General features: G+C 46.8%; 1 protein-coding gene across 4 annotated transcripts in view; it reads left to right on the top strand.

The window, feature by feature from the left end:
- The window catches only part of LOC127577400 (RNA-binding Raly-like protein), a 666,428-nt gene that overhangs the window by 29,077 nt on the left and 610,922 nt on the right, over window positions 1–26,429 (top strand). For 2 of the 4 annotated variants that reach the window (XM_052028579.1, XM_052028580.1), the window contains exon 1: window positions 21,414–21,654. The exons of 1 other annotated variant lie outside the window; for it this stretch is intronic. In XM_052028579.1, the coding sequence (XP_051884539.1) occupies window positions 21,414–21,654 (241 nt within the window). One more of the 4 variants, XM_052028582.1, reaches the window with a different exon arrangement.

Raw genomic sequence — 26,429 nt, forward strand, 5'->3', positions numbered from 1 at the left:
TCCATGTTATGCAGCTTACAGAGATACAGCCCACTGAGTCCATGCTGTTCATCAACCACCCACTTACACCAATCCTACATTCATCCTGTCTTTTGTTCTCCCCACACTCCCATCAACTCCCCCCAGATTCTCCCACTCACCTACACACTAGGAGCAATTTACAGTGGACAATTAAGCTACCAACCCGCACATTTTTGGGATGTGGGACGAAACCGGAGCACCCGGGGGAAACCCACACAGGGAGAAGGTGCAAACTCCACACAGACGGCACCAGAGATCAGTATTGAACCTGGTTCGCTGGAGCTGTGAAGCATTGGCTGTACTAACTGCGCCAGTGTGCCACCTTATATTTCACTCATGCTGGCACCACCTGTATGTGCCATCTGGATAGGTGACTGTTCTATCACCGGGTAGCTCCAAGGTTCCTGTTTTCAGTAGGGCGCGCCAAGACTCTACAGTTTCTGAGCTTGCTGCCTCTACAGGTCTTGAACAGAGGCTCCCTTTGGTTCTCTGCCTCGCCTTGCTTTTTGTTCCCACTTCCCTCAGCCAGTAGCCACCTAACGCAGGTCTGAAAGGGTTCATCCGACTGCAAAGACTTGTCCGTGAAGTGCAAGGAGAGATGTGGAATGAGGGTAATGAGGTGTGTTGAGCAGATGAACGCAGCAGGATAACAGCACTGAGGGTGAGTGCCCTTGGTAGGTGAATAGATTGGGACATGGGCAACTGTTCAGACAAGATGTGGTATCCATGAAAGGTAAGCGGTTGTGAGGAATAAGGGGGTTTGAGAAGCTAGACTGAAGCGGTTGGGTTAATATCCACATCAGGATGTTGATGAATGGGCCACTGTAATCACCTTTCCATTAAAACCCCATTCGGCGTTGAACCCACAGGGCTGACACTCACTCTTAGTGCCGGCTTCTGCGTCTCCCTCCAGCCCCACCTTCTGGATTTCATCTGCGGTCTCTCCCTGACACCCTCAGCTCTGCGTCCCAGGGAGGCATCACTAAGTCAAATGTTGCCTTCGCTCCACCAGTGCTCCGTCTCTCTGGGACACCATCTACTTCAACGTGGCACGCTTGGGGTGTCGGATTAAACTCTGGAGTTTCTGTGGAGGCATCTTACCTGCCCGGGCGAGTCAGCCACCAAAAGCTGGGGTGGAGTTGAAAAGTCATTGATTGGGGGGCTCCAATCGGCCCTTCAGTCCGGGTTTCCTGGTGATGACCGCTGACTGGGAACCAACCCACCACCCACCAAACTCCCAGCCCGTGAAGAGGATGTGTAATTTTACAGGAGATCTGGAGATTAGCCTGGGCGACAGGGAAAAGGACCGCGCTGTGATTAACAGGAAGCTGGCAAGGGCTGAGGTGGAATGATGAATTCTGTGAGAACGAACTTATCCTGGGGCAACACAGAGACACAAGAAATTCTGAAGATCCTGGAATCTGGAGCAATACACAGAAAGTGCTGGAGGAACTCGGCAGGTCAGGCAGCATCCATGGAGGGAAATAAACAGTCGACGTTTCAGGCCGAGACCCTTCATCAGGACATAAAACTTCTCTGAGGCAAAGGGCTTTCCCATTCCTTCCACAGTTGCAATTAATATCCATCAAAAGCTGACAACACTGCCCCACATTCCCACTGCTGGCAGTCATTGTCTCCCAGATTTAACCTTGTCTGGATCCTAAAGGCTGGTCTCAGAGGCCCAGCTTGTCTGGAGCAACATACACAAAGTGCTGGAGGAACTCAGCAGGTCAGGCAGCATCCGTGGAGGGAAGTAAACAGTCAATGTTTCAGGTCGAGACCCTTCATCAGGATATAAAACTCCTCTGGAAGCCTTTGGCAGCCGGAAAAGCTATGTCCCCGCTTTGCTGGCTGTAAAAGATTTCACTGATTCTGAATATCTCTTTCACATGTTATACTTCCCTGCACCATTGGAAACTGCAACATCAAGTCCATGCCAGCTTTAAGAGCAAACCTATCTTCCACTTTACTTCGATATAACTTATTATCTCTCATGTGTCCACTAACTCCTCCAGTTCTCCTGCCATCCACTAACACTGGGGGCAATTCATAGTCGCCAATTAACCTACTAACCAGTGTGGCTTTGGAATGTAGGAGAAAAAAGGGGGAAGCCCATGCAGTCACAGGGAAATTGTTCAGACTCCACACAGACAGCACAGGAGGTCAGGATTGAACCCAGGTCCCTGGAACTTGGTGGCGGCAACTCTACCTGCTGTGCTACTGTGCTGGTCTTGGTGATCCCTGTCTGGCTACAGTGCTGGAAGTGGTACCATGAGTGAGATCAAGAAAACAAGGCTTTCTTGGAGACACAGAGGCCAGGAGCAAGAGTGAGCTTGGTGCTCACGGGATCAATGCTGAAACAGGTCTGATTATTGTCTGCAATTTCAGTTGCCCCATTACAGGAAGGATGCGGAGCGTTTGGAAGAGGTTTACCAGGATGCTGCCTGGATTAGAGGGTATGAACTACAAGGAGAGGATTTGGGCAGGTAAGGTGCCAAACTGGATGCCTCCACACCAACTCCAGAGTTTAATCCGACACCCCAAGCGTGCCACGTTGAAGTAGATGGTGTCCCAGAGAGACGGAGCACTGCTGGAGCGAAGGCAATATTCGACTTAGTGATGCCTCCCTGGGACGCAGAGCTGAGGGTGTCAGGGAGAGACCGCAGATGAAATCCAGAAGGTGGGGCTGGAGGGAGACGCAGAAGCCGGCACTAAGAGTGAGTGTCAGCCCTGTGGGTTCAACGCCGAATGGGGTTTTAATGGAAAGGTGATTACAGTGGCCCATTCATCAACATCCTGATGTGGATATTAACCCAACCGCCTCAATCTAGCTTCTCAAACCCCCTTATTCCTCACAACCGCTTACCTTTCATGGATACCACATCTTGTCTGAACAGTTGCCCATGTCCCAATCTATTCACCTACCAAGGGCACTCACCCTCAGTGCTGTTATCCTGCTGCGTTCATCTGCTCAACACACCTCATTACCCTCATTCCACATCTCTCCTTGCACTTCACGGACAAGTCTTTGCAGTCGGATGAACCCTTTCAGACCCGCGTTAGGTGGCTGAGAGAAGTGGGAACAAAAAGCAAGGCGAGGCAGAGAACCAAAGGGAGCTTCTGTTCAAGACCTGTAGAGGCAGCAGGCTCAGAAACTGTAGAGTCTTGGCGCGCCTTACCGAACTATGAAGAGAGGTTGGACAAACTTGGGCTGTTTTCTCTGGAGCATCGGAGGCTGAGGGGAGACCTGATAGAACTTTATAAAATTATGAAAGGCATAGATAGGGTAGAAATGTCAGGTGCTAAAGGACGTACATTTAAGGTGAGGGGGGGAAATTTTAAAGAAGGTGTGCGGGGCAAGTTTTTCACACAGAGAGTGGTGGGTGACTGGAACACGTAGTCAGGTGTAGTGGTGGAAGTAGATACAATGGTGGCTTTTAGATAAGACACAAGAATATGCAGGGAGTGGAGGGATACGGATCATGTGCAGGCAGAAGGGATTTAGTGTAATTTGGCATCGTGTTTGGTATAGACATTGTGGGCCGTAGGGCCTGTTTCTGTGCTGTGCTGTTCCATGCTCTATATCTCTATGAGTCCCATCTACATCGAAACAGACAGTGAAATACATCTTTTTTTTGCGTAGAGTGTTCTGGGGGCAGCCCGCAAGTGTCGCCACGCTTCCGGCGCCAACATGGCACGCCCACAACTTCCTAACCCGTACGTCTTTGGAATGTGGGAGGAAACCGGAGCACCCGGAGGAAACCCACGCAGACACGCGGGGAGGACGTACAAACTCCTTACAGACAGCGGCCGGAATTGAACCCGGGTCGCTGGCGCTGAAATAGCGTTACGCTAACCGCTACACTACTGTGCCTGCCCAGCTCTATCTCAGCAAAACTGGGTAGGTAACTGGTGTGTGACCCTTGTCTACCTACCTGTAGACAAGGACGGCTGCAGGTTAGGAAGCATGAGGGGGTTCTGTGGGATGAATCCGTCCCATGACAGAGAGTGAGGGAAGCACTGGATGGGCACTTGAAGAGCTTCGGTGCCTCTGGCCTTGGGGCATGGGCTGGGTGCCCAGTTGTCAACTGCTGATTCTTGCACATTCCATTTTTGTGCTGGATCCACACCAGGTTTTGTGGCCAATGCCTTCAACTGAGGGATTGGGACAGGAGTGTGCACAGAACCTGTTTCGGCTCAGAGCATATGGCTGGGAATAATAACACAAATCGCATGCTGAAAATACCGCAGCTGTCTGTGCCCTGGGAGTGAAAGTCAGTGAAACGTATGGAAGGGGCACTTCTCACTCAGTGCTAATGCTTGCTGTTTCTGCGGTTGTTAAACCTGTGATGTTCTTCATTTTTGTACATTTTCTTTACTGATGATCATTGCCACTGCTTGAGTGACAAAAGTGATGAGCTGGCATCTGACAGAGGGCAGAGGAGGCTTTGGAGGATGTTGCCAGAGCTGGAGGATCATAGAGAGAGAGGGTAGATTAAACAAGCTGTATAAGTTTATGATTGGCTTTGAAGAAGGAAAAAAAAATTACCTCTTAGGAGAGGGAACAGCTTCTAGGGGCTGTGGATCTAAGTTAATTGATTGAGTATTGGAAAGAAGCTGAGAAACAAGATGTGGTGGGGGTTTCGAGCCCACTGTCTGATAGGGTAGTGGAGACAGGAGAAGAAATAGGCCGTCGAGTCTCTTGAGCCACCTCCACCGTTCAATAAGGTTATTGGCTGATCTTCCACCTTGTCCACTTTCCCATCCTATCCCCACGTCTCTTGTGTCCGAGAGTTTGATGCTCTCGGTTCTGGAGGTTAGGTTTCAATTGCTGGCAGGTCATCAACTGGAATTAAAGGCTCTTGGAGATCCTGCATCATTGCTGTTCTTCACAGTGGTCACAGTGGGTGCCATCGCTGCTGCTGTACCCTAGGCAGGTCATTGATGTAGGTGCTCTGGGTCATGTATGCCACAGCCACAGAACACTGATGATAGGCAGGCCCGGTAGTGTAGCGGTTAGCGCAACACTTTACAGCGCTAGCGACCCGGGTTCAATTCCGGCCGCTGTCTGTAAGGAGTTTGTACGTTCTCCCCGAGTCAGCGTGGGTTTCCTCCGGGTGCTCCGGTTTCCTCCCACATTCCAAAGACGTACAGGTTGGGAAGTTGTGGACGTGCTACGTTGGCGCCGGAAGTGTGGCGACACTTGCGGGCTGCCCCCTAGAACACCACGCAAAACGTGCATTTCACTGTGTGTTTCGATGGACATGTGACTAATAAAGAGATCTTATCTTATATAGGAAGGCAGTCAGCTGCTCCTACAGACACGCCCCTCCCAGGCTCCCGGTCACCCTGTTTCTGCCCCCTCCTCCACCTATACCATCTGCCCATCACGCACACACTCCTCCCACTGGGTCCCTCCTCACCTGGACCCACCTATCGCTTGCCCCACCCCTTCCCCTCACCTCTTTATACTGGGTATCTCCCCTCTATCTTTCAGTCCAGATGAAGGGTCTCAACGTCGACTATCCATTTCCCCCCACAGATGCTCCCTGACCCACTGAGTTCCTCCAGCAGTTTTTTTTTGCAATAGAAAGCATAGTTTACCTTCAGTGATTGGTTCCCTAACACTGGACTCATTACCCACATGTCTGCCACAAGGTAATTACTCCGCCTCTCCTTGACCAAGAACCTTGCCTCAGTCTCGATTTCTTTTGCTTTTGACTTGGAGCCTGCGTTTGGAAGGTTGACTGAACATTTTCCTTTGATCCCATTTTTATCAGTTGTAAGCAAACAGTGGTGAATTTTCCTTTTCCGCAAGTCTCAGAGGGGTTTATCAAACTTGGGTTGATATCTGGACCGTGCTGCCAGAGGAGTTGGTGGAATTAGATACAATCACTATGTTTAAGGGGCATTCAGACAGACACTTTTAAACAGGTGGGATCTTTGTCCATCAGAATTTCCTCCTTATTCTGGATGCCCCAGTTGATAGAGAATGACCTGAATATACCCAGAATTTCCCCACCATTCGTGTATCTAAGGTTTTTCCATGATTGAAGCTACCTTACAAAATGTGTTCCTGATCACAATGATTCATTTTGCAGTTCAGTGTGCTGATGTTTAGGAAGAATACTAATGCCCACCGTATGGACAGAAGAGCAGTGTGGTGGCACAGCAGTTAACCCTACTGCCTCACAATTCCAGGAACCTGACTTCTGAGTGGAGTCTGTCTGTTCTCCCCGTGACTGCGTAGGCTTTCGCCAGGTGTCACACAGTCATACAACATCCATGCCAACCTTTATGCCCATCTACGCTTATCCCATTTACCCGCATTTGGACAATACTCTTCTATGCCTTGCCTGTTTAAGTGTCTGTCTAAATGCCTCTTAAACATAATAATTGTATCTGATTTCACCACCTCCTCTGGCAGCGCGTTACAGATGTCAACCACTCTCTGTGTAAAAACAAAACTGACCCCTCATATCTCCTTTAAAACTCCTTCCTCTCACCTTAAACCTATGCCCTTTTGCTTTTGATACCCCTAATATGTGCTCCAGTGTCCTCCCACATCGTAAAGAGATGTTGGGAGGTTCGCAAGAACGAGACACACTGTGTTGCTCGTTACAGAAGACACACAATTTTTATCTTTGTTTCCATTAACAATTGATATCCAGCGATCAAGCAGCAGAACCACCTCAAGGGGCCGAATGGTGTACTCCAGTTTGTATTGTCCGAGAGCCTGACATCTCTGGTTAAAACACAGGATTGGTCAAGTAGGAGACACAAGAGATGCTGCAGATGCTGGACTCTGGAGTAATGCACGAAATGTGCTGGAGGAGCTCAGCAGGTCAGGCAGCATCCATGGAGGGAAGTAAACAGTCAACGTTTCAGGCCGAGACCCTTCATCAGGACTGGAAAGGAAGAGGGCAGAAGCCAGAAAATCAAGGTAGGGTGAGGGGGAGGAGCACAGGCAGGCAGGTGATAGATGAGTTCAGGTGATAGGTGAGTCCAGGTGAGAGGGGGAAGGTTGTGGGTCGGGGGGAGGATGTTGGGAGCTTATTTAGCCACTGTAATTCACCTCTGGTGTAGGTAAGTGGGAAGAGAATCAAAGGGGAGTTGGTGGGCGTGCGAGAGAGACTAATTTGCAGGAGTACGGAGAAATAAGGAGAGGGGGAATGGGGCTGGTGGGATCGCTCTGCTTGGAGCTGATATTGGGGACCTAATGTCTTCTTTCTGTGTTGGAAGTCTGGAATCCAATGAAGGGATTTAGATGGTTTATACAGTAGTTAAAGCAGACCTAGGATTGGTTACATGCCAAGGCAATTAATTTCCACAAGGAGATGAATAATAAGTAACTGAAAAAAGCCCTGGTGGTTACAGGCATATCATCCAAGGCAAACGTACACACCAAAGGCATGCTGAGTAAAAGGTTGTTTAACTGGAGGGTGTCTGGCTGGGATTAATCTTGGAAACATGGGGATGGACAATAACTCCTGAAGCTTGGTTGATTGCCGATCTGAGTGAACTTCAATGCAGAATCCTTCCTCCAGGAGATGATTCAGGCAGGTTGGGTTGACTGCTCCGTGGAGGCATGGAGATTCTCCACAGTCGAGTCGTCCTGATTAACCAGTAAATTATCAGATTCCTGGATTGAGGGGAAGCACCAGCACTAATGCAGCGTGCCACAGATAGAAGTGAAACGTGATCGTCTGTGTCATTTTGCATGTGGAATACAAATTCTGGCACTTTTAATATTCATTTTTTTTATATACTGAAGAACAGGCCAGACACACACTTTCTAAGGTAGTCCCAGGTTATCCTGAGTGAAAAGTACAGGGAAGCAATGTGACAAATAGCAATTTCTGCTCTTGCAAGGCAGAACAATATATCAATTTACTAACGACCTGGACTAGTGTCAGACCAGAGCCATCTCTGTCCAACCAAGCGTGACATCCTAGGCTTGAAGCAAGTGCAGCAATGCTTTCCCTCGGTAGAAACTGCCAACAGAGCCTGGCATTGTACTCAATATCTGATTCAAATATCCTTGCATACCACCAATGCAATAAATAGAGTTTATATTGGGTAAATAACATATGATCGAGGAAGGAAGTGACAGACTTCAGGAGACACTCGTTTGGCGATGGGTTTAACTTGCTGTTCATATTTACAAATTTGAGCACTGTGTGGACCTATCGGAATTACTTACAAAGCTTTCAAAAACTGATTTGCCAGTGCTCAAACTGCAGAATGATGCTCAGATTGAGAAGAGTGGAAGGTAAAGTCAATTAAAGAATGTTCTGATTTTATTAAGAGTGAGACAGCAGCTGTCGTTTGGCATACATACTCACTCGGGTCATTGGTAATATGGGACGAACCTTCTTTATTCTTTATATAAATTGGTAAATTGGTTTATTATTGTCACTTGTACCGAGGTATGGTGAAAAACTTGGTTCTGCATGCCATCCATACAGATCATTTCATCACGTCAGTGCACTGAGGTAGTACAAGGGAAAACAATAACAGAATGCAGAATAAACTGTTACAGTTGCAGAGAAAGTGCAGGCAGACAATAACATGCAAGGTCATAACGAGGTAGATTATGAGGTCAAGAGTCCATTTTATTGTTCTAGGGGACCATTCAATAGTCTTATATCAGCGGGATAGAAGCTGTCCTTGAGCCTGGTGGTACGTGCTTTCAGGCTTTTGTATCTTCTGCCCGATGGGAGGGGGGAGAAGAGAGAATGCAGAAAATCTGACATCAGTCACATCTGAAAATGCATCAGCTCGTAAGAACAGAAGGAGCAAGCCACCATCTTTGCCTTCTATTGCAGTGTTCTGCACAATTCCTTTGTAACATCTAAGCAAGTACTTTGAAGTTTAAAGCATCAGCTTTCACACATCAGTGTTTAGTTGTGCTCATCTTTGGGACCTTTGCAGTAAATAGTTTGGGTAATTGACTTAATAAGAGACCGCAACAGAGTGACTGTAGCGATGTTCCAACTCAACAGTAAAGGGAAACTGCTTTTTTATTGAATTTCCCATTACACGATTAGACCTTTAATGGATCTTGTAGCAGTTGGGTTATAGTCTTCTGCTAATTAAATTCTTAATCTATTGCTGATAAGGCAAATTAACTGTTTCAATACAGATATGATACATTAGACCTGCAGGCTTGTTCTTGAATTTGCATGTTGGACAGACTTAGCGATGCGTATCTTAATTGGGAAATAACCCGCGTGACAGTGAACAGTCTGGTTTTCTGGAGTCTGAGAAATGAGGCAAAGGATCAGAATGGGGGTAAATGTTCTCACCATTGATGCCATGAGCTGAACAATGGGTTTGAATTCCAGTCAAGTATAGAAAATAGAACAATACAGCGAAGGAACAGGCCCTTGGCCCACAATATCTGTGCCAAACATGATGCCAATTTAAACTGCACATCTGCCTGCACATGGTTTACATCCCTCCATTCCCTGCCCGTTCATAGAACATAGAACATTACAGCACAGTAAAGGCCCTTCGGCCCACGATGTTGTTCCGACACTTTATCCTGCTCTAAGATCTATCTAACCCTTCCCTCCCACATAGCCCTCCGTTTCCCTATCATTCATGTGTCTATCTAAGAGTATCCTAAATGTCCCTAATGTATCTGCTCCCACAACCTCTGCCGGCAGTTCGTTCCATGCACCCACCACTCTCTGTGTAAAAAACTTGCCTCTAACATCCCCCCCACCCCATACCTTCCTCCAATCGCCTTAAAGTTATGCCCTCTCGTGTGAGCCATTTTCACCCTGGGAAAAAGTCTCTGACTGTCCACTCGATCTGTGCCTCTTATCATCTTGTCCACCTCTATCAAGTCACCTCTCATCCTCCTTCTCTCCAAAGAGAAAAGCCCGAGCTCACTCAACCTATCCTCATAAGACATGCTCTCCAATCCAGGCAACATCCTGGTAAATCTCCTCTGCACCCTCTCTAAAGCTTCCACATCCTTTCTATAATGAGGCGACCAGAACTGAACACAATACTCCAGGTGTGGTCTAACCAGTGTTTTATAGAGCTGCAACATCACCTCGCGGCTCTTGAACTCAGTCCCCGACTAGTGAAGGCCAACACACCATATGCCTTCTTAACAACCCTATCAACCTGCGCGGCAACCTTGAGGGATCTATGGACGTGGACCCCAAGATCCCTCATGTGTCTACCTAAATGCCTCTTCAGCCTCATAGGCTTCTAGCTGATAGTTTTCACTGAGTAACATGAGGTTGGAGCAGTGTTAATACGGTCTCAGCTCAACTGGTGAGTTGACCCTCTAACTTTCAGTCAGATGGTAAGCAAGTGCAATGGGCCATAATGACATGGTGCAGCAACTCATTCATTTTGTATGGGGGTACATAACACGCAAGAACACAAGGAAACAGGAGCAGGAGGAGGCCACTCGGCCCCTCAAGCCTGCCTGCCTTTCAAAATGATCATGGCTGACCCATGCTGGCCTCGACTCCTCTCCGACCTTTCAGAAATGTACTTACCTTCTCTTTTAAATACCTTCAGGGTTGGTGCAAATGGGTGGCAGGTGCTTGGTGTAGATTTGGTGGGCTGAAGACCCTGTTTCCGTGTCGTATGACTCTATGAGTAAGCACAGCAGATTTCTTCCCCTGAAGGACATTAACGAACCAAATGTGTTTTTACAACAATCTGGCTGTTTCATGGTCACTGTCAGTAATGACTTGTCTGTTTTAAGCTCTGCAATGCGACCTGAATTTATATTGTAGAAGGTTGGATTTGATCTTGGGGCTGTGGATTGTTAGTCCAGGCTTCTGGTTTAGTGGTGCATTAACCATAACCCACGACAGCACCGGACGGTGTGTGGTTTTGAGAGGAATCTGCAGGTGACGACGCAGCAAGTGCCAGGTATGCTCATCACTCTGGCAGTAGATACCACAGGCTTGAGGGCTGCTGCCAAGAAGCCTCAAGTAGGCTGCTGCAATCCATGCTGTAAATAGTGCGCACTGCAACCGTGGTGCAGAGATGGAGGAATAGTATGGGAGTATTGTGCATGGTACATTAAAGAATTTGTGTTACATTTGTAACACAGGCAGAGGAACGCTTGAAAGAAATGAAAGGTGGTACAAATGGAAGGACGGCACCAGGGCGCAGAAAGTAGAGCCTCACAGCTCCAGCAACATGTGTTCAATCCTGACCTCCGGCGCTGTCTGTGTGGAGTTTGCACGTTCTCCCTGTGACTTGCGTGGGTTTCCCCTGGGTGCTCTAGTTTCAAAGGAATGCTGGTTGGCCAGTTAATTGGCCGCTGTAAGTTACCCCTGGTGTGTAGGTGAGTGGTAGATTCTGGCGGTAAGGCTCCGTGACATTCTATGGAAATAGCATTGACTGTTACCTGCCGTGGAATTTATGATGAGATTTCCTTCTATCATCACCCTGTAATGGTCCACACTGCTGTTATTTTTAGTTGATAGCATTGCTGTTTGCGGGAACTTGCTGCATACAAATTCTCTACCATTTTTCCTACAATACAATAGTAGTTTGACTTCATTGGTGACAGGGTGCTTTGGGATGTCATTGGTATGTGAATAGCACCACATAAAAGTAATTTGTTTACAATCCTATCTGAAGAATGGCACCTTGGACTTGCTTCCTGACAAATATGAGAGCAGTGGGAATGATCTGGGATTGTTGAACGAATTGTTAAGTTTGGAAGGTTGTGAAGTGCCTTACCAAAAGATGGCTCATTGGAAGTAGCTAAGCAGGTAGACAGGGTGGTTAAGAAGGCTTATGGAATGCTTACTTTCATTAATCGAGGTATTGAGTATAGGAGTCAGGAAGTTATGATGCACCTCTATAGAACTCTGGTTAGGCTGCATTTAGAGTGTTGCATGCAGTTCTGGTCACCTCACTATAGGAAGGATGGCGAGGCTTTAGAGAAGGTGCAGAGGAGGTTTACGAGAATGCTGCCTGGATAGAGGGCATGTGCTATCAGGAGAGGCTGGACAAGCTTGGGCTCTTTTCTCTGGAGAGGCGGAGGCTGAGGGGTGATCTGTTGGAAGTGCATAAAATTATAAGGGGCATAGATAGGGTAGACAAGCAATATTATTGAGCAATCCAATACCAGAGGGCGTGCATTTAAGGTGAGAGGTGAGTTTTTTACTCAGAGAGTGGTGGATGCCTGGAATGCGTTGCCTGATAGGGTGGTGGAGGCAAATTCATTGGGAGCTTTTAAGAGGGGCTCGGATGGGCACATGAATGAGAGGAAAATGGGGGGATATGGGCATTCTGTAGGTAGGAGGGATTAGCTATGTCGGCACAACATTGTGGGCCGAAGGGCCGGTTCTGTGCTGTACTGTGTTCTGTGTTCTGTGTTCTGTGATATTCCTTGAGTTTAATTGGAAAATGGAGGAGATCATGGTCAAGGTGGTGATGAGACCAAGGGTTGAAATGGCAATTGACTGGAGCTCAGAGTCATGCTCATAGATTAGGTGGATAGTTCTCATGTCTAGAGCTGCCTGTAGCCCAGGTGTCGTCTAACCAGGGCTCTGTCAAGCAGCAGCATGACTTCCACCTTCTTGACTTAAGAAGTAGAGGGAAGATGAAGAAAAAAACTTTCACCCAGCGGGGAGGGGGGAGCGGGTTTGGGATCACAAACTCATTGCTGGAAAGGGTGGTAGAGGCAGAAACTTTCATCTTATTTAAATGAGAGCCGTGGTCTGCAGGGCTATGGACCAGTTGCTGGATGGTGAGATTAGGACTGGCACAGACACAATGGGCCGAATGGCCTCCTTCCTAAATGTTCTTTGATTTTTTAAGCCTCTGATTAAGAAAGGTCAGATGCCCATTAGCCATTTCGTTCATCTTCTGCACTTGGGGTCTGAACCATTGACCCAGGAATGAGTTCAAATCATAGAATATGGAACATGGAACAGTACAGCACAGGGACATGATATAAGTGCCCAACCTTGATGCCTGCATTCTATACCCCTCTATTCCCTGCCTGTTCATGTAGCCGTCTGAATGCCTCTTAAACATTGCTATCATATCTGCATCCACCACTTCCCCTGGCAGCCCGTTCCAGGTACACACTCTCTGTATTTTTTTCAAAAAAATGTTCCTTGTAAATCCCTTGTAAACTTGTCCCCTTTCACCTTAAAGTTATGCGCTCAAGTATTTGACATTTCCACTCTGGGAAAATAATTCTGACTGTGTCTCCTATCCATGAGTCTCATAATTTTGAAAATCTCTATCAGGTCTCCCCTCAGCCTCTGATGCTCCAGAGAAAATATTCGGAGTTTGTTCAACCTCTCCTTATAGCAAATACTCTCTAATACAGGCAATATCATGCCATGGGAGCTGGGGAACTTAAAGTAAAATATTTAAATCAACAATTATTTTGATAGCAACCAGGAAGCTATGGATTGTCCCAAAAATCCATTGAGCTAACAAGTGAAGGAAATTTGCCATCCCATCTATTTTATGACTCCTATGTGGTTCGGTATGGACTGCCCCCTGAAATGGCTTTGCTCCATGTTTCATTAATGGGGCAATTAGAGGCGGACCAAAACTGTTGAATGTGCCCCACATCCTGTGAATGAATAAATGAAAACAGAAGCATTAAAACCAGCCTCCTCACACGCCCAACCGCCAGTTGTGTTTCACCTCCATTGCTTCTGCTTATTCACCATTATAGTTGTTAAGTTCCCCATTGCCATTCAGTAAATATTTATTGAGGAGAGACAGTAATTTCTGACATTTTATGTTCTTTAACTGAACAGTGTTCTGTCCGTCATTTGCCCAGTAGTTGGATTACCTCGCAACTGCTAAGACCTATGAAAAACTTGGGATAGCCTCACTTTGATTGTGTTTCTTGTATCCATGTTCATTGTATGAAATGATATCAAACAAGTGAAAGAGGAAAAACGAAATACAACGTAAAATTTGAAAGGTACCTATTACCAACACTATTATTGAAAGTACTGCGGACTTAAAAGTGTGTTCTTTTAATACAGCACCAGTATTTTTCCACCGTGTTATACAGTGACAGACCCGTCTCAACCAGTACTGTACTCCAGTGTTATACAGTGACAGACCTGTCCCAACCAGTACTATGTCCCAGTGTTATACAATGACAGGCCCGTCCCCACCGGTACTGTACCCCAGTGTTATACAGTGACAGACCTGTCCCAACTAGTACTGTATCCCAGTGTTATACAGTGACAGACCCATCCCCACCAGTACCGTACCCCAGTGTTATACAGTGACAGACCCTTCCCCACCAGTATTGTACCCAGTTATACAGTGACAGACCCATCCCCACCAGTACTGTACCCCAGTGTTATACAGTGACAGACCTGTCCCCACCAGTACTGTACCCAGTGTTATACAGTGACAGACCCGTCCCCACCAGTACTGTACTCCAGTGTTATACAGTGACAGACCTGTCCCCACCAGTACTGTGCCCCGGTGTTATACAGTGACAGACCTGTCCCCACCAGTACTGTACCCAGTGTTATACAGTGACAGACCCGTCCCCACCAGTACTGTACTCCAGTGTTATACAGTGACAGACCCGTCCCCACCAGTACTGTGCCCCGGTGTTATACAGCAACAGACCCGTCCCGACCAGTACTGTGCCCCGGTGTTATACAGCGACAGACCCGTCCCAACCAGTACTGTATCCCAGTGTTATGCAGTGACAGACCCATCCCCACCAGTACCGCACCCCAGTGTTATACAGTGACAAACCCATCCCCACCAGTACCGTACCCCAGTGTTATACAGTGACAGACCCATCGTCTGCAGAGCTGAACTTGGAGTACTGTCTTGCATGGTCACGGTGTCTCTGTGCATTGACCTCAGACCCAGTCCTTTCCCTGTCCCAGACCCCGTCCCTGTCTGTACCCTGTCCACATTGGCATTGTGTTCTCCTTGGGCCCGATCTGGTGTTGGGAGGCAAGTCCATTCTGGCCCTTAGTGGCCACCTTCAGAGCCTACCTGCTGTCCACCCCTGCTACATGTGTGCAAACATCACTGCCCTTCCTCTTGTGGCGTTGCAGCCACCCTAGTAATTCCCAAACCCCTTCCCACCACCTCTGTTGGCTTTTCGGCAAGATTGTTGCCCCAGATCAAAATAATGCGGGCTGGTGTTTCCCGTTCCCGTTGGCAGTGCCAGTGCTTTGCCCAGTTCCTGGGCAGTTCTGCCTTTATTTCCACCCCCCCCCCCCCCCCAGCCCCACCATCCTCTTGCCTCTCCTCCCATAACCCTACCACCTCACCTCCCAAGCTCCCAAGGCTTGTATCTGAATAATGGCGCCCACATGGGACAGATGTGAAGCAGTGCTCAGACCCTTTGAACTGCATCTCAGCATCATTCTGGGGAGGAAGGGTGAAAGGATCTAGTGCTGGGGGAGCTTTAAGCTTGCACTGTACAACGTGTGTTCATGTAGCATCAAAGTCTTTGAATTCAGGGCTATAATTTTGATGGTGTGTGCACTGAGAGAAGAGATGAAGCTACAGCAGAGGATAACCAGCCTAATATGTCGTAAGAGATAATTAATATGTTCCATGCTACCCTGTCTGTATAGTAAGTGCTCCTGCTTTGACACACTGTCTGATGCCCATTAAACCTCCAGCAAGTTAAACCTCAGTTAAACTGATGCACTGAATTACATTGAATGCAGCGAATCTTATTCTGGGTGGCCAGCAGACATCTCGTTCATGAGTTTTTCATCGCCAATAAAGGACCACTCCGCTAGCAATTTCTTTTCCTCTCACGGTTGAACAAATTAGCTTGCTGTTTGACTATTACGGACAGTTTCGCTCACCTGAGCATTGACTTTATTGCTTTGTTAGTATTTTAGGCAGCAATTCCCTGACGGTAAAGCAAGAAAGAATTAACACCTTTCACATCCTTGAAGACCCCAAGCAATTTGACCTGTCACTGCTGTTTTAAGTTCCAATTTGCATGCTGCTCGATCCTGTACACAACAGAACAAGAACCTGCTTTGATGATGATCCTTGAGGTGATGTTGGGAAGGAATTTCTCTGCTCTTTGTTGAGGAGTACCGGGGATCTGCTGTAACACAGACCGGATTCCTGGAGCAAATCCCCAAAGCTGAGCCACCAGTTACGGCTGTCACTCCTGGCAGTTACAAGCTTTCCTGCCCGGGCAGTCATCACTCCTGCTTGGGTGCACTGCAAAGCCAAATTGCTGGCCTTCCATTTCACTGCATGCCTGTGTGGGAATGCCAGCGTTGGCAAACTCATCCCTCCATTGGATGTGGTTTTCCAGCACTAACTTCCCAGTATTGGGAATTCCTACGCGGGGACACTCAGCCCTCCACTGGACGCAGTTTTCCAGTTCTAACTTCCCAGAGTCATGCCATTCCAAACCCCACTGCCCACCACACCCAGCAGTTCCAAGCTGACAGCGGAACTGGAGATGAGCGAGTGCCTTTGTCTGCTTAATTAGGCGACATCGAGAGAGCTACAACTCGGCCATTTTTAAGATGCTTCTCACAGCCCGAAGCAAGCTAACGCAAATGAAAATCAAAAGTCCTGCCAAATGCTGGAAATCGGAAACAAAATCTGCAGGGAGCAATCAGGAGGACAAGCAGAATCGGTGGGGGTGAGAAACAGAGTCAATGTTTCAGATCAAGGACCATTTAGTAATTTAGGATTTGGAAGCCACAGCTGCTCTAAGTGTTATTGGGAACATCTCCTTGGCTCAATTTTTAAAGAAAGGAAACTGCAGACATCACAAACATTCTGTTGGTATTGGTTATTATTGTCACTTGTACCGAGGTACAGTGAAAAACTTGTCTTACATACCGATCATACAGGTCAATTCATTGCACAGTGCAGTTACATTGGGTTAGCACAGCGTGTATTGATGTAGTACAGGTAAAAACAATAACAGTACAGAGTAAAGTGTCACAGCTGCAGAGAAAGTGCAGTGCAATAAGGTGCAAGGTCACAACAAGGTAGATCGTGAGGTCATAGTCCATCTTATTGTATAAGGAAACCATTCAATAGTCTTATCACACTGGGATAGAAGCTGTCCTTGAGTCTGGTGGTACGTGCCCTCAGGCTCCTGTATCTTCTACCCGACGGAAGAGGAGAGAAGAGAGAATGTCCCGGGTGGGTGGGGTCTTTGATTATGCTGGCTGCTTCACCAAGACAGCGAGAGGTAAAGACAGAGTCCAAGGAGGAGAGGCTGGTGTCCATGATGCGCTGGGCTGTGTCCACAACTCTCTGCAGCTTCTTGCAGTCCTGGGCAGAGCAGTTGCCGTACCAAGCTGTGATGCATCCAGATAGGATGCTTTCTATGGTGCATTGATAAAAGTTGGTGAGTGTCAAAGGGGACAAACCGAATTTCTTTAACCTCCTGAGGAAATAGAGACGCTGGTGAGCTTTCTTGGCTGTGGCATCTACGTGATTTGACCAGGACAGGCTGTTGGTGATGTTCACTCCCAGGAACTTGAAGCTCTCAACTCTCTCGACCTCAGCACCGTTGATGTGGACAGGTGCATGTACACCACCCCCTTTCCTGAAGTCAATGACCAGCTCTTTTGTTGACATTGAGGGAAAGGTTGCTTTAAGTGAGTCCTGCCATTGTTAACTTCCCTTCTCCGTCTCTGGTGCACCAACAGGGTTATCAAGCCCATAGGTATGACCTCAGATGAGTGCAATGATTTGACTAGGTTCAAGCAGAACTCCACCCCGTGTTTATTCAAAACGGGATGCATAAAGAAGAAGATGTGTGGAGATTGGGGCGTGATCATGGTAGGAAAATTCTTCAGCATTACCTCCTGGCTAAAATTACCAAAAGACTTTTTGTTCTCATTATCCAGTGCTGACCTTAATACTCAGCTTGCACACGGGGGAAATGACTAAACCAGATATTTAAAACGAACATCTACCGCCTTTTCCAGTGGCTCCACAACCCATCTCAGGTGTGTCTATCGCTGCTGGACATTTGATGACCAGCAAGCTGGGACGGGGCCTCGCCATTTGTCAGGGCCAGTCGAGGGCCAGAGCCGGCCAACATTGGCTGGAAAGACACACGGATCCTGGCCGATTATCCAGTTGCTGGTTTCCCATCGGAGGAATGTGCCCAGGTAGAAACAGCACTTAAACAAAGGGCACTGCAGGAATCACACAGGAAAGAAATATCACAAGGAGAAGAACATTAAATGAGCGATAAGCTGAGATAGAACTGGATTGAACTAACATAATGTCAACCTTATTGTCAGTAAGAAACATAAGCACAAGAGGGTTGCCTTTGCAAAGATTCTTGCCCTTGTAACTTCCACTTCTGTAACAATATAAACCTCCCAGACTGTGACCTGTTGAAATCCTTGTGTGTACTTTTGCTACCTCAAGATCGACCTGGACCACTGCCCCCCTGGACGGTGGCGTCCCATCTTCCACCCTCTGTAAACCCCAGCTCATCCAAAGCTCAGCTGCCCATGTCCTGACTTGCACCCAAGTCCAATTACATTTCTCCTGGTTCAGCAATGTTTTAGTTTTGAAGTTCTAGTCTTTGTATCCATCTCCTTCTCTATTCTTGACCCACCACCCTTATCTCTGTCACCTCCTGCATCCAAATTCTGTCGCCTTATGAATGTTTGATTTCCTTCCTGGAAGGTTTTGCTATGTTGATGGCTCCCTTGGTGATCACGCCTTCAGCTACCTGGGTTCCAAGCTCTGGAATTGCTGGCAAACTTCCCCACCTCCCTACCTACTTTGAGGCAGTCTCTAAAACCTTGGTCAAAGTTTTTGATCATCTATCCTAATGCCTCCTGATGCCACTCGGTGCCGAACCTTACCTGGTAATGCACTTACGATGTCTGCAACATGAAGCTATTTAAATGCAGGCTGTCGTGCTTGGAATATTGGGGAAGGAGCCAGGTGCCAGGCATGTAAGTTATTAAAAGTGAGCTCTCAGGTGCAAGGAATCACTTAGTGAAGCTCATGTGATCCTCACAAGAGATTTGGAAGAATAAAATAGTTGTCTAGAGGGCTGGTGAGACCTTATTTGGTTTTTTGTGTTCCAACTTGCATGAACCTTAGAGAATGGAGTGTAGGAGGCTGAGGCAGGACCTTACAGAGGTAATGAGGGGCATAGATAAAGTGGATGGTCACAGTCCCAGGGTAGGGAAGTACAAAACTAGAGGGCATAGGTTTAAAGTGAAAGGGGAAAGATTTGAAGGGGACCTAAGGGGCAAGTTTTTCACACAGAGGGTGGAGGGTACATGGAATAATCTGCCAAAGGAAGTGGTAGAAGCAGATACAACTGCGTTGAAAGGACATTTAGGACAGGCACATGAATAGGAAAGGTTTAGGGGGATAGGGGCCAAATGCAGGCAGATGGGACAAGTTCAGGAAGGCACCTTGGTCAGCATGGATGAGTTGGGATGAAGGCCATTTTCCATGCTGTATAACTCTGAACCTATGAATAATTCACCAGGATTACATCTGGAATGATAAACTGAGCCAGAGAGGTTAAAGGAGGATGTAAGTAATGAACAGAGTGGATAGATACTGACCTCTCCTCCTAAAAGGGAAATGCGAAGTATGGGAATATAATCTCAGAGTTGAATTGAAGCCAATTGAAAGCAGGTTCAAATGATGGACCTTCATCCAAATGCTGGCCAATTGATATGACCTTTCCATCAGAAAGGCTAAGCTGTGAAATAAAACAACATGTTTCATAGAAAGACAGATGCATAAGGGAGAGGGTACCAAGGGATAAAAGCAAAGCAGGTAAAATTACACTTGTGATTAACACTAATGAGACAAGGGAGTATGTTCAATGGACAGACAAGAACCAAACTGCACTTAACAATGCTGTCAAAATACTGTCGTGTTCGAGGTAAATAAAGTTGACAATGTGGTGACCTTTAATTCCAGGACGAGGTTGCTGACTGTCTGCTAATTCAGTGGTATTTGCTGTGGAGTGCTAAACCACGCCTCACAATTTTTCCGATGACTTCTCTTGTTTTTGTGCAATGAAGTACAACAATCAATTTTTCTTTTCACCTTGCAGTTGAGGATGGAAGTAATGCAGATGGTTGGAATTAAAAAGAAAGTGCATTCTATCAAACTAGCCCAAATCCTAAAATAACAGGGAGACAGTGGTCCTCCTGTTGGGATTCCTCTGTCGCTTAGTTACCTTGTTTCACCCCTTTAGAAAAATTATGTTCATGAAATATCATGTTAACGAAAGGCAAAACAAACCTGCAGATGTTGGAAAAAGAACATAGAAAATAGAACAGTACAGTACAGGTAAAGACCCTTCAGCCCACCATGTCTGTGCCGACCATGATGCCAAATTAAACTAATCCCATCTGCCTGCACGTGGTCTGTATCCTTCTGTTCTCTGCCTGTTAATGTGCCTGTCGAAATAAAATCTGAAATAAAAGCAGAGAGCTGTGGAAATATTCAGCTGGTCAGGCAGCACCTGTGGAGAGTGAAACAGAGTTAATGTTTCAGTGTTTGAACTGATGACAGATTATCGACCTGAAACGTTACCTCTGTTTCTCTCTCCACTGATGCTGCCCGACCTGCTGAGTGTTCTAGGCATTTTCTGTTTTAATTGCTACTGAGATCAGTGCTGGGGTCCATCTCCCTCACTACTGACACAATCCTTAGCAAATGGAGCTGACAGTGGCAGCACATCAGACTGCAGAAACACAGGGTGACATTTCCAGACACGTCCATTTGGCCGAGAGTGCCAGTGATCATTGCCAAAGGTGAAATCTGGGGCTGAGACTGGGCTGTTATAACAGTGATCAACTCTGTGTTTCAGTTGACCAAAATCTCAGCTCTCTGGAGTACACTTCTTCCAAACTAGCTTAGGAAAATTTTAGCTGTTTGCTGCTCAAGTAAACAACAAACATTTGTGTCACAGAAAGATGTGATTGTCATTGGTAATTTACAAGGGTTAGTGAGTTTACCTCCACCATGACCTCAATCTTATGGAGAGTTAATGGACTGCTCCCAAACTCCACCAATTCCTCCAGCGGATAGGTGAGTGCAGGCTGAACTAAGCTGACCATTTCTCTCTCTGCCCACTGCCACCCCTGACCAGGAGCTGTGACAATCTCCAGCTTGAGTTTTGGTACGGAATGTACAGCTAAACAGCAGCGCTGTGGTCAGTGCCACTGTGCTGTTTGATGAAGGCAAATGAACAATGTCCCTGGAATTATAAGGAAAAATACCCCTTTCTCCGCCACCCCATTCCTCAGCTGAATGAACGCGTGTCCGTAGTCACAAAAAAAATATAATGAAGCTTTGCTACTGGCTGCTCACGTCACTCTCTACTGAAAAGGTAAACATTCGTTTATACTTTTGCAGGTTCCTTCTAAAGGAAAATGACAAGTAAGTCAATGACCAGTAATGTGACCAATAAAAATGACCCCAAGTCCATCAACTCCAGAGTCTTCATTGGTAACCTAAATACAGCCATTGTGAAGAAGGCAGATGTGGAGGCCATCTTTGGGAAGTACGGCAAGATAGTGGGGTGCTCTGTACACAAAGGATACGCGTTTGTGCAGTACGTGTTTGAACGGAATGCCAGAGCAGCAGTGGCAGGGGAGCACAACAGGATAGTGGCTGGGCAGCCATTGGGTAAGTAGCAACACAAAGCTTCGTGGAAGGAGGGGGTTACAGAAGGCTTATTCACGTGAAAGTTTCCAGTCTTGTACGATTGGGTTGCATTCTGTTGACTGGAATTAATGGCGATTGAACGTGATTTTTAATGGCTTAGCATTAGATTCTTGCTTCGCAATCACCTCACGCTGTTTGTCCTGCTTTGAACTACAATTCCCTACAATTCCTCCTGTGTTAAGTGTAATCGCTGAATTAGAGTTGGGCTTAAAGCATAAACACATGAAATGTGTGTGCTGTGGCTTCAACATTAGTTGCTACCATTGTATTCTGGTGATGGGGTGATTGCAGAACCAAATCTTCATGTGAACTGAGAGTTCAAAGATGTTGTTGAAAGCCACCATATTGAAATCATTCCTTGTTTGCAGAATTTTAAAGAAAAATATGTGAAATCACTTCTGCTAGTGATCTTGTTCATAACCAGAATCTCCAGCTGATGTCGTAGCCCCCTTTTATTTCTTTGCTCTCCTGGCCCATAGAGAGATTCCAGCATATTAATTTGTGACCATCCAAATGCTGTACATTCTGAGAACAAAGGAGTTGCTTAGGACTCAGGAGAAACACAGGAGTTGTCCATCAGAGGCACTAGTCTACCACAGCACTTGAAGAAACAAAACCAGGGACTTTTGACCCTGGATAGCTGGCTCTGGTAAAATACGTATCCACCGAGTAATCACTGATCTTTCCAAGGAGTAAATAATAGACCTATTCAACAGTGTAGAAAGTAACCCCAAGCAGCCACTCACTGAGAAGTTCTGTGTGATTGATATGACGGTGGATTGAATAAATGTCTCTCAGTGTTGCTAATGGCATAATGCACGGATGTATTATCTCTGAGTGACCACATGCATTACGCATTGCGTATCCTCGATTGTTTCGGTGGTTTGCCGTTCCAGCAAGCTTATTTGGGAGCTCATTGCTTGCCAGGTTTGTATATGTGTGTGATCAGGCATTGCATTGTGTGTAAGTTATTGTCCAATGGAGGAAGATAAAGGGTCAAGACCCAATGGACAAAATAATCACAGAGAGTGAAGGAAGTAGTGATGTGATTTAAATTTTGTTGGTGGTGATACCAAATGGCACTTTGGTGAGACTGAGTATTTCAGGGTGAAGGAAAGACTAAGGGAGCTTAAGGTGTTGCTAAAAAAAAATTCACTGGGGCAAAGCTTGCAGCTGTGTTATTAGTCACAATAATGCGCAGAGTGCAGAGCACTTTTAGGCTCAAGTTGTGAAAACCGGGTCCATCTAAAAATGAAAATCATTAAAACTTCAGATGCTGGAGGTCTGAAATAAAACCAGCAGGTCAGTCGGCATCTGTGGAGAGAGAAACAGTTAACGTTTCAGGTCAAAGACCCTTTAACAGAAGTGCTTCAGATTAAACATTGTTCTTCAGCCTGAAATATGAACTGCTGCTCTCTCCACAGATGCTGCCTGACCTGCTGAGTGTTTTCTGCTTTTATTTATGGGGTCTGTCTGTTTGAATTCACTGTGTATTTCCAGTCGGGAGCCGAAGCTTTTCTCATTGTCCGTGCTTCATCCACTGGAGGTCTTGGCCGGAACCATCCCTGAGGAGCAAGGAACAGTCATTGCTCTGGAGTTATCCATTCATATGCTCTCCCATGTCCATGACCAAGGCATTGCTAATTCCCTTCCCAAATACCAGCTTCCTTACTGCCATGCACTGCACTTATTTAGCCAAAACATATCTGGTATCGGGGAAGGAATGATTAACTCCTTCACTGATTTTGAAGGAATGAAGATTCAGGCAGTTCACTCAGGAGTTGACAATACAATTTGTCAGATCACCGCAGTCCGTCCCATCGTTCAATCTGAAACCAGTACCCTGATCTGGACATGACTCAGCACCAACTGCTGCTTGCGTCTCTGATTGCTCACCTCCCCCCTCCCAATCCCCAGGAGCACACAACCGCCCAGATGGCCATTATGAGAATCCTCCAGCAAACAGATCAGCACAGCCAAAACAAATGTGAGTGAGTCTTCTCTGGGCAGTCAGCACTGGAGCTCTGTAATCACCAGATAACGTCAAGTGAACACACGGACTGTTTGCTGCGTTATGTGAGGTGCTTTTTCCACCAATCGGGTACTGCAGGCATACCTAACGGCAATAAGTGATGACTTGTCACCGTCATAATAAGCAGTAACGTGCTTCCTCAAATAGAATAATGAAAACAATCCCGAACAATCATTATGATCATTTCCAGCATCTTTCATCTTTTTGGACTAGCCCACATTTCTACATTAGTATTGGGAATCATTTTACAGTCATAAGATAATTTACTGTGCATTCCATCTTTTTTTAATGTGACTCGTCCCTCAGTGAAGTTACCAGATGCAGTCTTGGTTATGCTTCTCTGGAGTAATCTGTTCAGGCTAAAATATTTGCATGTATTCAATGGTTTTAAGGAACTTGAATCACAGCCTCTCAGTTGGTGCTGCTTGTTTACTGAACTGAATGCTCTTTCAAATATGGCACAATATTTTTCAGATGGGAAACAGATTCCAAATGTCTCTGACATTTCCAGTTTCAAAAGGACGCAAAGCACTTTAGGGTCTGTATCAACGTATGACCAGTACTGGCATATTGGAACCTAAGTATATACGTTGACATGCACAATCAAATTAGAAGCAGGAGAACGCCATTTGGCCTCTTGAGTCAGCATCCCGCTTCATACAATCATGAATGATCTAATTGTAACCTCAGCTCTCTATTTCCACCCAACCGTGGTGCCCCTCCACCATCCCACCTTTCTTGACAAGAACTTTTCTCCCTCTACCTTCAAAATATTCAAAGCTCCTACTGTCCTTTGAGGAAAAGTGTTCCAAAGATTCACCACCCTCCGAAAGACAAAAAAAAACCTCATCTTTCCTTTAAATGGGCCGTCCCTTATTTTTAAATGGTGACCCCTAGTTCTAGATTCCCCCACAAGAGGAAACATCCTCTTTGAATCCACCCTGTCGAGATCCCACAGGGTATTACATTTTTCAATCAAATCTCCTCTTACTCTTCTAAGCTGCAGTGGATACAAGCAAAGTCCGTCCAATCTTTGCTCATAAGGCAACCTGCCTATTCCTGTTATTTGTCTGAAATGTTTCCAAAGCGTAATGTCTCTCTTTAAATAAGGAGAAAAATACTTAAATTAACTCCAGATGTGGTCTCACCAATATCCTGTACAACTGAAGCATAACGACCCTACTCCTGCATTCAGATGTGAACATAAGAAATAGGAGCAGGAGGAGGCCATCTGGCCCGTCGAGCCTGCTCCGCCATTCAATAAGATCATGGCTGATCTGGCCGTGGACTCAGCTTCACCGACCTGCCTTTTCCCCATGGCTCCTGCAACTACACTTTCCCCATAACCCTTAATTCCCCTACCATGCAAAAAGAAACTACCTCCAGTCAACTGTCTCCCATTGCCAGTCGCTTCAACTCCCCCTCCCACACCATCACAGAAAAGTCAGTCCTCGGCCTCCTCCACTGCCAGGGGAAATCCAAGCGCAAACTGGAGGAACTTGCAGCCTAACGGCATGAGCATTGAATTCTCCCACGTTAAGTAATCCCCACCCCCCCTTCCCACACCACCCCCCCCACCACCACGCTTCTCCTCTTCTTCCCTTTCCCAGCCTCTTTTTTTTCTACCGTTTTTTTCCTCTCCCTCCTTACCTTTGACCCATCCCCCAGTTGTTCTGCTCTCCCCTCCTCCTCCCCGCACCTGCCTATCACCATCTCTTACCTGCATCTACCTATCACCACCCTGTGACCACCCCACCTCCCCTCTTTTGTCCACCTATCACTGCTCTGCTTTTCCCTCCTATATATTGGGCTTCCCCTTTTCCTATCTTCAGTCTTGAAGAAGGATCCTGACGCAGAACATTGACCGCCTGCTTTTCTCCACGGATGCTGCCCGGCCTGCTGAGTTCCTCCAGTATCATGGTGTTTTTCATCTAGATTCCAGCATCTGCAGACCATTGTTTCTCTGTCTCCATTCCTGCTTGACTTTACACAGTCTGAGGTGAAGCCAAGCTTATAAAGTTTCTCTATGGTCCAGTGTTAGTGAACCAAGGTTTCTGAATTTTCATTCCAATATGAAAATCTAACTGGCCCCTGGAGGCACCAGTAGGTGGCTGGGAACTATCGCAAGCTTGACTCAGTGAGCCCAGGCACATGCTGGTGTTGTAATTCAGGTCAGCAGACCTAACTTCAGCTAGAGTCATCTCAGATATATCACAAAGGGCCAGAAGATCGTGTGTTTTCAGGCTTGACCTGAACTAGTTCGACTTGAGGGTCCAAAGAGTAATGGGAGTTCAGGACAGCAGGCATATTGGTGTATAGATTGACTGTCTCTGATCCTAGGGGATTAGGGAGGGAGGCCAGGAGAGTGGTGCTGGGGAATGGTCAGGGATTGGGGAAGCTGATAGGGGGGCTGACGTAAACTAGAGTGAGGCGGCAAGAGGATGGGAGTGGGATGTGGAAGGGGAAGTATCGGATTGGGCAAGGGAGGAGTGAGGGGGGGCAGGAAGAGGATAAAAGTGGGGTGGAGAGGGATTAATGGTGGGTCCAGGAGGGGATGGGAGTGGAGTGGGAGGGAGCAGGAAGAGGATAAGAATGAGCAGGATGGGTGTGGGTTGGGGAGGGGATGGGGACGGGAGTGAGCATGGGAAGGGACGGGAGTGGGACGTGGAAGGGGGTAGGAGAGGGGTGATGGGAAAAGGGCAGG

The sequence above is a fragment of the Pristis pectinata genome, chromosome 13 (assembly GCF_009764475.1).
Source record: "Pristis pectinata isolate sPriPec2 chromosome 13, sPriPec2.1.pri, whole genome shotgun sequence".
NCBI classification, from domain to species: Eukaryota; Metazoa; Chordata; class Chondrichthyes; order Rhinopristiformes; family Pristidae; genus Pristis; species Pristis pectinata.